The 15525-nt window shown below is 40.8% G+C and overlaps 1 protein-coding gene across 2 annotated transcripts in view; it reads left to right on the forward strand.

Annotated features, from left to right (window-relative positions):
- The window catches only part of LOC137134244 (polycomb group RING finger protein 3), a 59274-nt gene extending 45245 nt beyond the window's left edge, over positions 1–14029 (forward strand). Inside the window, exons 8-10 of one of the 2 annotated variants that reach the window (XM_067518860.1) lie at positions 3303–3440; positions 6027–6107; positions 8078–14029. In XM_067518860.1, coding sequence (XP_067374961.1) covers positions 3303–3440; positions 6027–6107; positions 8078–8125 — 267 coding nt within the window. In that variant the 3' untranslated portion in view covers positions 8126–14029. The other variant, XM_067518861.1, reaches the window with a different exon arrangement.
- Positions 14030–15525: the final 1496 nt, after the last annotated feature.

The following is a 15525-nucleotide window of genomic DNA, read 5'->3' on the forward strand; positions in this document are numbered from 1 at the left end:
GAAAACAAGAAACAAAAATGAGAGATTTGTAGGATGAAAACTGAATGAAAAATAAAAACAATAACATGCCAAGAAGTCCAGGTAATAATGTAGGATCATACATTTATAGCATGCAATTTTCTGGAGTTAATGCTGGAGGGAAGGATCGTGTGAGGTCGGCATTGAGTGGTGGAGAATGGGAAGGGGAGTATCGACAGAACAGGCAGAATGAAAATGGCTGAAGCAAGAGGATGATAAAGAGAGAAGATGATAGATTCTGCTGGCACATTTAAGAAAATGGCTCTATATCATCCACTCGCTTAAAGGGCACAACTTTTGTTTTCAGCCTCGAACTAATTCAACAGTGGATGGTTAAGTACAGATAACTTGATGGTAAAGATGCTTAAGAGCTGTTTTATTTTGCCATAAGGTAGCAGCGAGCAGATGATGCCACAACAAACGCTGAACTGCAATAGCAGCACAGTGCAGCATTGTGAGTCATATCAATCATAGGCGACAACATTGTTCTTCCATTCTGGTGTCACCCAAGCTGTAGAAGCCACTCAGACCTAAGAAGCGGCACGCACGACCGATTTCAAGAACGTTTCCCCGCAGTCTCCTGGACGACCTTTTAAAGTGTAACCTTGGGGTATAAAGCGGTGACAGAGAGAGCCAAAGAAAGTCGTGACACACCAAAAAAGAAGAAGAAGAAGAATAGAGGCAATAGAGGCACAATTGATCAGACAACATACATTATCAGCAAAGCATGAAATAATTGGAATATTGTCAGGAGAGGTATGAAGTGAAATATCAGGGTCACCTTCAGGCTCTAGTCCACGTGGGGGTGGGAACAGGCTGTGTACATTTAATAAACCTTGGCTGTTTTGGGCTTAGAGAGGCTAATCTGGGGAAATTGGAGAAACACAGCTCTACTCTAAATTATTAATTGAGCCTGATTTTTCAGTGATCCAAACTAAATACTCACAGAGACACTTGTGCTTTTCATTCACACGCAACCAAACCCAGGCTGAAGAAAAACAACACAGATGGAAATGGCCGCTGCAAGCCTTGTTTTTGTGTGACACCAAATAGCCACATACACAGTATATTCTTGACACTCAGTATGTACTTCTGTACCTCTGTCACATTAGTGAGTCTGTAAAGCTCTATATGGACCCTGTGGGTCCATTATGACGTCACTAATGCACTGCAATGTAATGAAACAGCATTGCAGACACAGCATTGCCCAAATCACCACCGAGGGCTTTTATTCCACATTGCTAACCTCTGTCATTGCTGTTGGAAAGCAGATTTACTGTGTTGCTCTTTGCATATTCAAGGGCAAGGGATGCTCTGAAGCACTGTCAGTGTTCATTTGAGAACGGAGATGACTTCCAAGTTTAAGCAGAAACCAGAGCCGTGTCCGGTCTCAGAAAAGAGAGCGAGAGACACCCACAAATGAAGACATATAAAGCTCCTGTCCTCGTCTCCTGTGATTTGATACGTGTGGGCTGAAGCTCCGTGGCAGTAATGCGTTCTGACTCCTGCAACCATCGACTGCCAAAACCGCCTACTGTGACACCTCAGGGAAAACACAAGTGCGCGGGCCAATGGCAGCCACTCGGTCGCGTCCAAGAAGCCAATAAGCAAAAGGCAAACAAGACAATACTGGTTCAGTGAGATGTGTGTGAGAAGAAGGAGGGAAGTCAGCGCCAGCGTTTACCAGCTACCATAACAGGTGATGGTGATCAATTAGGTGAAAGAAGGCATAACCGGTCCGGTCAGATCAGGTCTAATGTTACTGATGTGGGCCTTGAATTGGTCCTGTGTGCCCATATGTCTAATGCCTGAGTGGATGGGGTGTCTGAGGTCCAGCTCATTTTAAGGAAACGAGTCCACATCCGAAAAGTTTTGGTATTGAATGCACAGATAATTTTCCACCCTTAATCTACAGAATGTAGATTCAGCTCTTCATCACAACATAATTACATTGCAACTGTTAAAATAAATCCACTGTTTCTGCACACACACATTCAGTATAAACAGTATACAGCAGCACTAGGGCACCTTCAATAGACAACACGGGAACATAACTCTGGCTTTTAGGGCTGTCTGCCTCACTAAATTGCACGATGTACAGTGTATTATTATTTTTATTTCATTTTTAACTTTATCGAAAACTTATTATTTTGTGTATATATTATGTGCAACAGCTACTGCAACACAAATTTCCCCTCGGTGATTAAAGTAAGTAAGTAGAGTATCAATGTTTCATTGAGAACATTAATAGCTGTGTGCATTTTACTTTCTATGATTAAGATTAGATTATGTGATATAGCTGATTTACTATTGTGGCTGCTTGTTAATTAAACTAATTATCAGTGCATCAAGTTGCTTTTGCATTTTCATTCTGTTTGGGTCCACTGCATTGTTGATTGGGTCTAATTGTTCTCGAGTGTGTTCGGGTTGGGTCAGCTTCAGCTTTTTTTTTATTATTATTATTAATTTCTGCGTGTTTGCTTTCGGTCCATTTTCCACCTCGAATGTTGTGTTTTATGTAGCACTGGTGAAAATGCTGGTTGCTCAGTTTTTCAAAAAGTATTGCACTTGGATGGACGCATTCTGAGGGGGGGCTAAGCCTTAAGCTTTATAATCTAAGCCTTGGCTGTCCTTGAGTTTTATTAGTGCTGTGCTACAGTGTATCCTTATAAGTTCAGGAATTCCTCCACTTAAAAACCTCACATTGTAATATAGACTACAAAGCTGTGAGGTCATGTGTTCCTGCAGCTTCTACAACAGTATAAACGGAACAGAGGTCGGGTGAAAGGCCTTTCAAGAGTTTGATAAAGAGGTTATTACCAAAGAGATTTCTCTGCACAGACCTCAAAAGTTGGGGTGCTGCAGCTGCTGGCCGGGAGACCCTGTATTTACAGCAGCGATAAGGCTGCAAAAGTACTTTACAGTCGATTTATAAAATAGTTTCTCTGAGAATTTATAATAAAATCCATGTTTGTCTTCAGCAACCTCACTCGTGCAGTTAGAGACTGTGTTTGTTCCAGTCAAATATATATGTGAGTGTATGAGTAATGAGTACTACTGTAAGTATTCAGTATTAGGATCTGCAAAATACTTTGTCATGGCATTTACTCTTACTCACCGTGCTAGACTAACGTCACAGGCGTCACAATTTATCAGAGCCGTGAAGTTAAAGTTTTTACTCTTACTAGTACTTGTAGACTTGCAGTACGTGAGACAGAATGAGAAGCTGATGCCATTTTGTAGCGTTCGTTCACCTTCTCCTCCGTTTGTGTTTCCCCTGACAGGTCAGCATCTGCTTGGAGTGCAACAGCAGCAAGCTCCGGGGTCTGAAACGCAAGTGGATACGCTGTTCAGCACAAGCCACCGTCCTCCACCTCAAGAAGTTCATCGCCAAAAAGCTCAACCTGACATCGTTTAATGAGGTACAGATATTAAAGCCACTCCCCCAGCCTGAGAAGCAGCGCACTGAGGGGAACTTATTACTACATCAGCGACACGATTAATGCAGTGTAGTTGTTTTTAGTGAAGGCACAAAACAGTGGCGAGTTAAACAAACAGACTGAAGAGGACATTTTTCCCATTTTAAAAATATTTTAAACTTACGTCTTTGGTCAAGTCATTCTTCACAAAAAAGCAGCTCATAACTTGATATTTAAGGGATCTGGACATCTTCACTTAAAGAGGATTCAGTCCAGAATTAACTGGACATCAGGTTTCTGATTGTCAAGCTAACGTCTATTAAACGCTGACAAATTATTGCATGTTCTTCCCCCCCACCCCAAAATGGATTTCTAGCATCAAATCTCTTAATTCTTGGCACTTGTTTTTACTCGTTGAACACCAGCTGGGTGGTGTGGGCCACGTGTATCCGAAAGTTTACTTAATCACGCGACATTCCATAACGGGTCAGGCGTTTGTTATGTTCAGCGGGAAACGAGCTCTGATGATATGTAGATGTGGTAATTTTTCTATTTATTGTCTTTATAGCCCTGCTGAGATGGATATTTTTTTTAACATGCCGTGAATAATCATCACAGTCGCCTTCTTGTTGTTTATTTTTCGATTTTCCGTTTCTCTCTCTCTCTCTCTCTCTCTCTCTCTCTCTCTTTCTTAAACTGGCTGTCACAGAGATGAGTGGGTAGACTCAATCATATCGTCGGCCTCCGTAGCTGAACTTTTGCGAGGCGGCTGCTCTCCCTGCCAGCCATTGTTGTGCTATCTGTCGACTATCAAAAGCTGTTGTTAGAACAGATTCTGTTTTTATCTGCGAGTCAAGCACAGAGCCTCGTCAGGAAACTGTGTGCCATCTACTCATTCCTTGTGCTGGCAGGCAGACTGTTTACCAACACATGGCTTTGACTGGTTTTTGCAAAGTGAGTGACACACTCAGTGTCAGCTCACAAATCCTTAAAACGCTAGCGAAGCTATGATAGAGGATATTATAGATTATACATATCGCACAGCACTAGTTCAAAGTAACATCATAAGGCCACTTAAACTGAAGTACTGTTTTTGAAATCAGTTTGTTAATATTACATGCATGTTATTGGGTTTTAAGCAACGAAATGGATAATCAGTACTGAATGAAGGCAGAGAGGTATTTTGCTACTTTGAGCAGCTTTGTCTAAATCACTGTCTAAATATATATAATTGTCTAAATAGTTATATTTGTTTTAACTGTTCAACCTGCTGGTCTGAGAGACAGTCCCATGTTTAAAATGTATTCTAGTTTAATTTATCATATGTTTTGTTATAGCAAGGATGCAAAATTAGAGCTTCTGAAAGTTAATGTTTATATTTCTTGTTTGAATAAGCTCAGCTAAAACACAAAATGACCACAAAAGATATAAAATGACCCTAGAACCGCCTTAAAGTATTCAAAAGATTTGTATAAATGACACAAGATGTGAAATGACTGATCGAGAGCACAAAACATATGAAAGTGGACCCCACCAGAAAGAGAGAGTGGGGCCTCCCTTTACCCTGTTTGTGCTGTCTGTCTGCTAACTGCACAACCAAAAAGCCATCCAGGGAACTGTGCTTGATTATAGCATAGCACACCAACGTTACTCGTTCTAAACCTACAAGAAAGGCTCGACTCGGAGCACAGACAGTGGAGTTTAATTTGACCACTTCCTTTCTCTGTGAAAGAGGAGATGAAATACTGACTTGTGGGACGACGGCTGGATTTTCTTCTTGCTTTTTGTTTTGTTTTGGCTTCTGAGTTCCACCCAATAACTGATCCACAATTTATTGTTCAGTACAAGTCCATGGGATCAAGATTTGCCTTGGTAGCCCCCTCCCCCCAATTATTATTTATTTAGACACAAAATCTCCTCTTGGCTTCAGAGATAAAAATCACAGCTTTCCAGCTCTGCCTCTGTATTATTTTTGGTATCTTTCTAATCACAAACCCTGGACTGTTTCCACCGCTCTGTCCATGCTGATAAAGACTGGCTGCCGTTTACCCGTCACCGTCCTTCCATTCACAGCCAGCAGGTGGCGCTGTGGCAGTTCTTCTCTGCAGCCTTCACTCTCTCTCTCCCCTTCCCTTTCTTGTTGCACAGTATTGATTGGCAGATGCAGATGTGAGGCAGTGCTCAGCAGAATATCAATGTTGACTTCACAGGAGGAGAGGTAGGTTTGGCGAGCCAGTCTTCGGTTCAGTATTGAACTTCAGTGTTCTCCCAAAAAGCCCTGCTGCTGCACAAGAGCCAGGGGCCACTTCAAGTCCTAATAAGCTTCCCCACGTTTCCTCTCCAAGAAACAGCGAGGTTATAACTCAGACCGAAAAATGAGAGCAGAGGGGCTGCAGATAGATGGGAGCTGTATTTCAGCAGCACACTGCTCAGATGCAGCCTGGGAAAACTAGCAGTGTTTTCCACGTTGGTACCGTCTAAAGGGAGGCAGGAATTTATTTTCTACTGTGAGAAAGTTCAGATACTTTGTAGATATGGGTTAGTAACTAGCTGTTTTTTTTTTTTTTTGTGTGTGTGTTTTTTTTACAGCTGGACATTTTATGCAACGAGGAAATCTTGGGCAAGGACCACACTTTGAAATTTGTTGTTGTGACAAGATGGAGATTTAAGGTAACTCCAAAGAGCAATGTTTTATTTGGTATCTCTCCTTTGTATTGTAATATCGGAGCATCAGTCCCTTGATGCGCTCAGTTTGATCAAAAGCTCCACAATTATCTGTTAAATGTTGTAATGCTTTCTCTCCAGCCTTATGAGTTGAACGGAGCAGCTTCGTTTGCACACTTTCTCACCAACTGATCCTTTATCAAGCGCCACCTCCCCTAGTTACTGTTGCTATGCTTCCAAATGTTACTCTCTACATCTGCAGTCATGCAGTTAACATGACGATTCTGTCACATTTCACTCCCGATCATTCTCTGGATCCATTTTTGGATACTCCAGTGTATGATAGGCCTGTCCAAAAACAGATTCTGAATTCAAATTTTGACTATTCAGTTGACCTGCGGATAACTTGCAGTGAGTTTCCCATACAAGCCAATAAGCTAGTACTAGTCAGTATGTAAATACAGATCTTTGTTCGAATTCCAACTAGTCAAAATGTCATTGTAGATGCAGTTTCTACTAGTCATTCATACATTTAAGATATAAGAAAAGCCAGGTGAAGGCTACATGATATTTTTCATTTCACTTTTTGTAGCCTTTATGTTTGTCTACGTGTTTTGGGTCTTTGAAAATAAAGAAGGAATTATAAATAGTTCAGATGTACATTTCTAGATGGGAAATTGTCACTTAGTAGTTAGAATGCAATTATAGATGTCCATCCATCCATTATCTTAACTGTTTCTCCTGTTCAGGGTCATGCTTGAGTCTATCCCAGCTGTCATAGGGCGAGAGGCAGGGTCCACCCTGGACAGGTCTCCAATCTATCACAGACAGACAGCCAGCCATTCACACTCGCATTCATACCTACAGGCAAATTAGAGTCACAGGTTAAGTTAACACGCATGTCTTTGGACTGTGGGAGGGGACCGGAGGAAACCCACACGAGCACGGGGGAGAACATGCGCACTCCACACAGAAAGACTGCAGCTGGATTGTAGATTTAAACCGGGGAGGTTCTGGCTGTGAGGTGGCAGCGCCAACCACTCCACCACTGTGGTGCCTGCAGTTAATTTTGACTGGTCATAATGTAGTCCCAGATATCCCAGAAATGCTATTAGACAGTTCCTTTTGAAATATCTAGAAAGTTCTTTTAAAACTATCACTGGTACCATCTCAAATTTCAGATTGACAATAAAGTTTTAGATATCTAAAAGTCTCTTATATAGCAGATTCAAAGGAAGCCTTCACTGATATTGAACTTGCTTCTTTTGGTTGTAGTTGCGGTAGTTGATGTAAGTGAAAGCCATTAAGCTTCCCTCTGACTTCCATATGTAAAAACATCTCCAGCTGAAAAATGATTCCAGATGACATCACATGCTCATCTCATTGCTCGCACTATGAAGTTTGGAACTGTGGTCAACCCGCTTCTCCAGACCTCCTACGCACAACATCACCTGAAATCCTAATAATGAAAAAGTCCTATGGATGAAGCAGAGAAATATTTTATTGTTGGGAAGTCAGAGGGAAGTTTAAAAGGACGAACATAATGAACATTTACACCCTTAACTAAAGTCATAGAAAGAAAGTTGTAAATTGGTGAAGTTGCCCTTTAAAAAAGTAACTTTAATTAATGACTTGTCAAAATTGCATTTAAAATTCTTTGCCTAGTTAGAATATAATTAAGGGAATTCAGAAATTTACATTTTAGAGAAAAATGTGAATTGTAAAATACAAAATACATTTTCATACTCGGGTCAATTAGTTATTTTTACCAACCAAAATGATCCAAAAGTCATACATTGCATTGAATATATCTTCTCCACCTAAAAATTATTAAAAACCATAATTACAGATATCAGTAGTGCTCCATCATGGTGTGATATGGTGCTGTTCAGGGGAGGGTTTTGGCAAACTGTCTATAAAATGGTTCCAGAAATTCAGACTTGTGCTGAGGTTGTGTCTTTTATTTCTCCTTCCAGAAATCCCCCCTTCTGCTTCATTACAGACCCAAGATGGATCTGCTGTAGCTAAAATGGAGACACCGGTTGTGTTTTTTTTCTTGTCCTCTTTTGGGTTTGGTTTTTTTTTTGGTTTCGGCACAGTCCCGGCCCAGCAGCCCGGAATGTGCCGAAACTTTTTTTTTATTTATGCAAAGACGATCAAGCAACACCAAGCAAACACCCGGCGGTAAAAGTCAACACAAGCCAGCAAATCTGGATCTTTTGAGGGGGTGGTGGTGGGTGGGTGGGGGGATACTACAGCAAAAAACTGGCAACCTCGAGCACAGACACTGCAACACTGGTGTGTTTTTAGGAACTAAAACAACCATTTTTTTTGTCTGCTACATCCTAGATATGTGAAAAAAAAAAAAAAAAAAACCAAGGAAAAAAAAATTGGACAAATGGAGAGAAAGCATATATTTATACTTTTGTACAGAAGAGACACATGGAACCAAGACACTACTGGTGCTCTGTTTACACGCAAACAAGATGTCGGGAATCATGTGACCATGTTTTTGAGCTTCAAGCAGATTTCGTCCTCCAGTGACAATGACTGGGAGGGGAGGAGAAGTTTTTTTTTGTTTTGTTTTGTTTTTTTAATTCATGGTGTCCCCCTCCCCCTTTTTACAACACACTTGTCCCGGGAGCACAGAAAGTATATGGAAAAGGTTCTATAGCAGGCATCATTTTTAAGCTGTTTATCAAGCAAATTGTTTCCAATTTTATTTGATTGGTTTTGGGGGTTTTTTATTTTATTTTTGTGGGTTTTGTCTAAGTTGCTATTGGGTTCTCGATGATTGTCATTTGTGAATAGGCTGAAATTTTGTGTAGTAATTTATGTTCTTTATACCGATATTGTACATAAAATGTCATTACAGAGAGAGTCAATACATGAATAAGAGAGACTTTAGACTGTTAAAAAAAAAAGAGAGAGTGGATCCCAGAAGTGCTATCTATGTGTTGGGTGATAAATTAGGATTTTTAAAGACAGACTCACTATCTGTATCAAAATATATAGATGCATTTTTATGTTGTCTGACAAAGACACAAAACAAATATATCAAATCATCGTCATTTGTGTGTATGTTGAGTATAGGTATGTTACATTGTTCTCATAGCATTACAAAACTTTATGGCAGATAGGGAGAAAGCTTCAACCTCCCCCCCTCCTCCTAACCCCATGCTCATCTCAACTACCTTCTTTGTGCAAAAATAATAATTATTATTATTGTATTTGATCTGTATGTTTTCACACCGTGCACTCCTTAACATCCGTCCTTTTTTTAGTCTGTTTCAGCAGCAGCAGGCAGCAAATACTGACTCACCTACATGTTTACAGATGTTAATTTGAGCTGTTAGCACCCATTCACCTTTGCGTTTCCTTAATGTAGCGCCAAACAGAATGTAAAAATGAAAAAGCATTCGTGTCATCTAATTACCGGCCTTAGTATTTGTGTAGTGGTGCGGCAGAGCAGAGCATCTCATCGGATTTGCCTGAGTTGAATCGTGGCATTGAAAGTGTGGACATTTTCACAAGAAAACGGACGGAGATTTGGAGCCTTCGCTCTTCGGAGCCGGGGCTTCGCAGACCGGGGTCAGTTTGAGAAACACGAGTGCAGATTACTGATGTCACATTGTGATGTTCCTGGGGTCTTTTTTTTTTTTTGGTTTACTTCTCACTGCCAGTTGATTCCGCAGACCTGCAGAGTTAAGAACATGTTTGAAAGTGGATTTTCTTTTTCCTTCACAAAATCAGTATAAAACTCAGTATCGCTGATTTCACAAGATGCAAGATGTCTGAGTCTTGAAATTACCTTGGAAATTCCGCTTTTACACAGCGGCTGTGGTTTGTCATTTTTGAACATTTTGATATTGAAATTCTGAATTAAATGACTTGTTTGGTCATTTGGTGCTTATATGTATATTTCTAATCTTGAGGACGAACGCTCCTCAGGAACCTGCTGTTTTTAACTGTGTGACACAGTGAACCGATGTTCTGTCAAACTACAAAATGTCTTAACTTGCAACTTTCAAAATCCTGAACCAAACTGTCTAACTTTACCACAACTGGATTCTTTAATGCTATGTCAGACCTCAAGTAGTATTACCTCGCTGGCCTGTCTCGTCAGTAATGAAATGACATTTATTTACTCGTTGCATCGTATCTGCCCTCAACACAGACTTGTCTGTGTGATCACATGCAGGGTTTCTATGCATCGTTGGCTCTTACAAACGTGGAAAGATAATTTAAAAACTGTCTTAATATTGGAAAGGAAAGAAAATACTTGGGTTCATCAGCACAAACACTTTTGAATTCTGATCATTTCCAGTATTGTTCTATTGGGGGTTTTATTCTGTCATGTGATCCAACAACAGTCATCATTTTGAAATGTGCAATCTGGTGAAACAGATTTGTGTTTTTAAAGCCTACAGGTCTGTACCAAAGCAGCTCAAGCTAAACTTCTTTTTATTAGTCTCTGAAATTGTCGACTTTCATTTTACTTCTGATGTTAAAGTTTATATTCCAAGGTCCTTAAAAACGGTGGGATTTGGGGGTTTTTCCGACACCAATCTTGGCCTTCTGTTCAGTTTTGAGCTGTGAGCTTCAGGTCTTGGTGAAAATCAGACTCCCCCTATGTGAACAAAGTGATTCCACTCTCAGAACAACATCGCAATGAAATAAGGGAAAGCGGAGGCGTTTTGTTACTACTTGGTGGTAAAAACCCTGTACACGTGATTTAATGTGTCTCCGTAGGTGCAGACTTGTTTTGAGTTCAGGTTGTGCTCTGGTATCACTCATGTATGTTGTTTTGCAATTCAGTCTGAGTTTTTTTTAATTATTATTTATATATATATTTTTTTTTTTGCTTGGCCCAATTAGAGTCATTGTCACATTTAAATGTCGTCACTTCCTGTACATGTGTAGCCTGTGTATGATTAAACCTCTTAAACGCACATCAGCTTTCTCCTCAGGTGATTAAGCTGCAAGTCATTCAACAAGGTGCTACTATACTAATGACTACAAACAGAGAAAAACGTTAACATCTCAGTTCAGAACACTGCTTCAACTGCACTGTATGGTTTTGATGGACTGGCACTGAAACAAAGGTTACAGTATGTTCATATTCATTTCCCGTTGCGTTCACACTGCACCTTAGTGCTAATAGGGTCACGTCCCAAAGACCAAATGATGGCACGAGTATAAATGTTTTACCTACTTGCTGATAGTGACTCATAAGTTGCAAAAGGGAAAACGTGCACAGTTGACAATCATCAGCTCTTAAGAAATGATAATTGTTTGCAATATCTATGTCACCATCAAGCTGAGAGTAAAACATTGTCTTGTTGCAGGAGTTGACAGCTACTCTGCAACCAGCACTTCAACATGTGACGTTCAACACGAAAGGCTGCAGTGTGAACAAAGCCTCTAATTGTGATTTGAGTATTGTTCCCAGAACCTCGTCACCTGTGCGACCGATGAACCTAAATGAGGGCTTTGCCCCCGTGATGATCAAAAAAATGGCGTCTGTCTCTGCCTCTGGTGCTTTCTATGGTGCTAACAACTCCTCGTTTCAACCTTCAGGCTTCTTCACGAAGCTGTTCAGTCAGAGACAGACACAAAAGCACAGTGTTGCAGAGTTCTGCTGTTGCTTTTCTTCTGTACCTATACGTGCTTGAGTCCTTGGATGTCTTTTCTTGTCAGAGCTGTCTCGCTGTAGGAAAGGTGCTGGCCTTATTTCATTTCTCTTTCAATGCTTTGTTGGGTTTGGTTTACCCACTTCTTGCCTAGACTTGCTCTGGAGAGCAAACAGAAGGAGTTTTAAATAAGTCATAGACAGAGTTGATGCTGTGACAAATAAAAGAAAGCTGGTGAGAAATTGGCTGTGCTCAAAGAGAAAATCTCACTTATTCTTCTCTGGCGAGATGTTTGCAGCTCTACAGAGTCGAATAGAGACTTGCCTCAATCTAACAGACTATTAAAGCTCTGTGATTCCAAGACATCCATAACTATTAAGATCACACACAGCTGATAATGTTTTGAGCTCTGGGACCTTCTCAGCACCATTGTGCGTGTGTGAACACCGCTGGCTGCATCTTCACCTCCCAACCACCTGAATGGATGGATTCTTATACTTTGTGTCGGCACGGACATTGAGACGTCGATGCCGCTACGCTTGACAGCCAAGCTAAGAGGCTTAAGGGAGGCTTGACTGTGCCTCGCTGCAGATAGGGCTCGGTATCAGCTCTGAGACGTCTCCAGCGCGGAGCGAGGCCGCGAACTGTCGGCGGTTCAGCTCCTGTGCTTGTCTTCTCTGCTTCGGCCTCGCAACACCTGTCGGCTCTTTTGTTATATCCCGCCAGGGTCCGTGTCGAGCTCAGAGGTGAGCTGCATGAAATTGTGAACTTGCTGGTCCCAGCAGATGGTGGTTTCCTCACCCACCGGTGAGCACAGATGGGTAAACAGTTCACTCGGCCTGCTTTGTGCACACGTTCTGAACTCGGAGACGGCTAAGAAGCTTATTCTCTAAAGGAAACATTCGTTTCAACATCTAGGTCATGTTTGTTGGCAGCAGAATCATTCGTGGCGTATTAAAATTGCTCTTAAGTATCAATGCTTAGAGTGCAACGCTTTTATTTGTTGTTCCTGCTCACTGTCTCCTACTTGAGTTTCTGCTCCGGCTCGGTAATCTCACAGGCCATCTTAGTCTGTGACAGAGATGAAGACCTCAAGGGGTCACTCGGATGGCTACACAAAATAAAACGCACTCCAATATATGGACTGTCTGTCTGTCTGTCCCGGTTGCTGCTGCGCTGCAGTCTACTCGGCTCAGACGCACTGACTCAACAGTTTGAAAAGTAAATGACGTTTCACGTGTGGACCGCTGTAGGACTTGAGGATTGCGGCCGCTTATCGGTTGCAGGATCAGCGAGGTCGTTTTTTCAAGAGACGGTAATTATAAAAGAGGACTCTCTGACTTTCGTGTGTGAATGAAATCAGTGCAATGCCCCCGTGAGCCGTAGCAGGTGTCATCAATAAATCTTTTGTATTTCTGTTATTTATGCTGAAAGCCACTGTTACGGGCTTGATTGATGGATTTCTGAAGAGGCGTGCTCTTCTTTTGCTTATACATTTGTATTTACTTTTTGTGTGTGAGTCCTCATGCAAACAATAGCTTAAATTATGAATTTGCAATTTAATTTCCTTTTTTCTTCCCCCCCCCCCTTGTATTCCAGGTGTGTTAATGTTGATGTAAAACACATAAATGTGTGTTTTGTTTAGTTTTTTTTTTTAGGTCAATTGCAAAAAAACCAACAAAAAAAAAAAAAGGTTGTGAGAATCTGACAATGTGGTCATTGTATTTGCAAGGAAAGTGCAATATACAGGTCTCAGATGGTTCCAGGTTTCAACATAAAACCAATGTTCTCTGCTTTTGTTACTGTTACTTCTTGCCAGTCAGTTCCTCAGGTCACTAAATGCCTTCTGGTCCTGATGGTCACCAGGAAAACTCAGAACATACACTAATGCACCCGAAATTCAACAACGACTGGATGTTAATTTAGTCTCTTTTTTCTTTTCTCCTCCCTCCTCTTTTTGATGATTTCCAGTTTGTTCTGTTTTTGTATTTTTTATTTTCAGGTTAACACAGGCACTTATTCAGGTGTCCTTTTCCTTGCCTCCTTTTTGTATAATTATTTATTGCTCATGTAATGACCCGGTTTCCATTTTCACATTTAATTCAAGGTGTTTTGGGTCCAGGATGGGGCTGGACTTTCTTACATTCAAAACTACAGAAGCTTTTGTCAAAACCTAACTGTGTATTTCATCAATAAATGCCTTTAAAAGTGTTTACCGCTGCGTGACTCATTTGGTTGCCCTGACGGCAGAATGTGTTAATAATGCATGTGCACTTTCATGGTGTTTTGTTTTGTTTGTTTTTTTTACAAAAATTGATCATTTTTTAAGTTATCTTCTTTTGTCCATGTTCACATTAAAGTACATTAACTAGTCCCAACCAGCCACAACTGTACACAGTTTTCCATCATAGACACTTCTTCTTTTAAAGTTCCATTAATCAAAAATGATTTATGATGATGAACCAAATGACCATGTCTAATCTGAAAGTCTCGCTTGCAGACATGATGCTGCAAAGACGTGTTAACCAGCGCTGCACCTTTTGAGGCTTTTCAGCATCTTTGTTTCAGTTTTATAGCACATCCACTGCAGGTGTGTTTGTTTTACCTGTTAAAACAATGTAATACTAGAGCTTTTCCACAGCAGTGCAATTTAAAGCTCGTCTGTCTCGTCAGAGATTGCAGAAGACAACACTCGGTTCCAGGTTGAGCATCTGAACAGGCAGCTGTCAGAGAAGAGCAGAGAAGCAACTGAACTGCCTCTGAAATGGTCTTTAGTTTCTGTGCAGATCATCATCCAGCGAGTTGCCAATACAATATTTATTCATTTATTCGTTTTTGTTCTCTGTTGTTTGGAGTTCAGCTCATGGAAGGATAATGATTTAAACCAGCAAACCAAAAAAGCCTGTGAATATCAATCAAAGGATCAACAACTACCTTAAGGCTTTACAGCAGATTGGTAATGTCAGGCAAAGGCAGGGCCTCAGGTTCCCATCTGCTCCCACTGCAGCTGCAGATACACTGAGCTGAGGGCCTGTGGGGAACCAGCAGTGGACATCCTGGTGTTCAGTGGGTGTGAAATAGGAGAAAATATCACAGGATAGTAATGGCTGCTGTGTGTGTGTTCGGAAATGTAACTATTCCTAATTAATGCACTTCAGCTTTCAATTCATTCTATGCTACTTTATGCGATGAGTGAGAAATGTAGATTTCACTCCACCACATTTAGCAGCTTTGAGACAAGTTCCTTTGTATATTTAAGTGAACTGTTCCCAAACTTCTTGGCTTTTTGTTTTGTTCAATAACAGCTTGAGACGCAAACAGATAAAACTCCTGATCATTGCAGAAAAATGTAAATAAATAAATGCATGTGTGTGCTGTTTTTTGGTCAGATTCATCTTGGGACTCTTTAATAAGGCCCCGCAGAAGTGCATTAAACAACCTAACTGTTCCCTATATAAGGTGGTTAAAACTAGCTCCACCTCATGCACAATGTCATTTATAGTATATTTCTCAAAAAGAGACTTTCTGTATCAATGGCTGCTCTTGTGGAGCAAAAAAAAAAAAAAAGTTAGTTTTATTTGCTGCTCACAGTTAGAGGAGAAATTACTCTCAGTAGACAACAGGATGCAACGTGTTGTTTGTTTTCTGAGGGCTATTAGGTGGCAGCTATTTCAGTCAGTATCTGTGGGTGGAGTGCTCAGATGTGTGAAATGAGAAAAAGGAAAACCACATTATTGACTCATTAACCAAGTCCATGGTGTGGAGACCGTGGATTCTTTTCTTTTTCGTGG

This window comes from Channa argus, chromosome 10, assembly GCF_033026475.1.
Source record: "Channa argus isolate prfri chromosome 10, Channa argus male v1.0, whole genome shotgun sequence".
NCBI classification, from domain to species: Eukaryota; Metazoa; Chordata; class Actinopteri; order Anabantiformes; family Channidae; genus Channa; species Channa argus.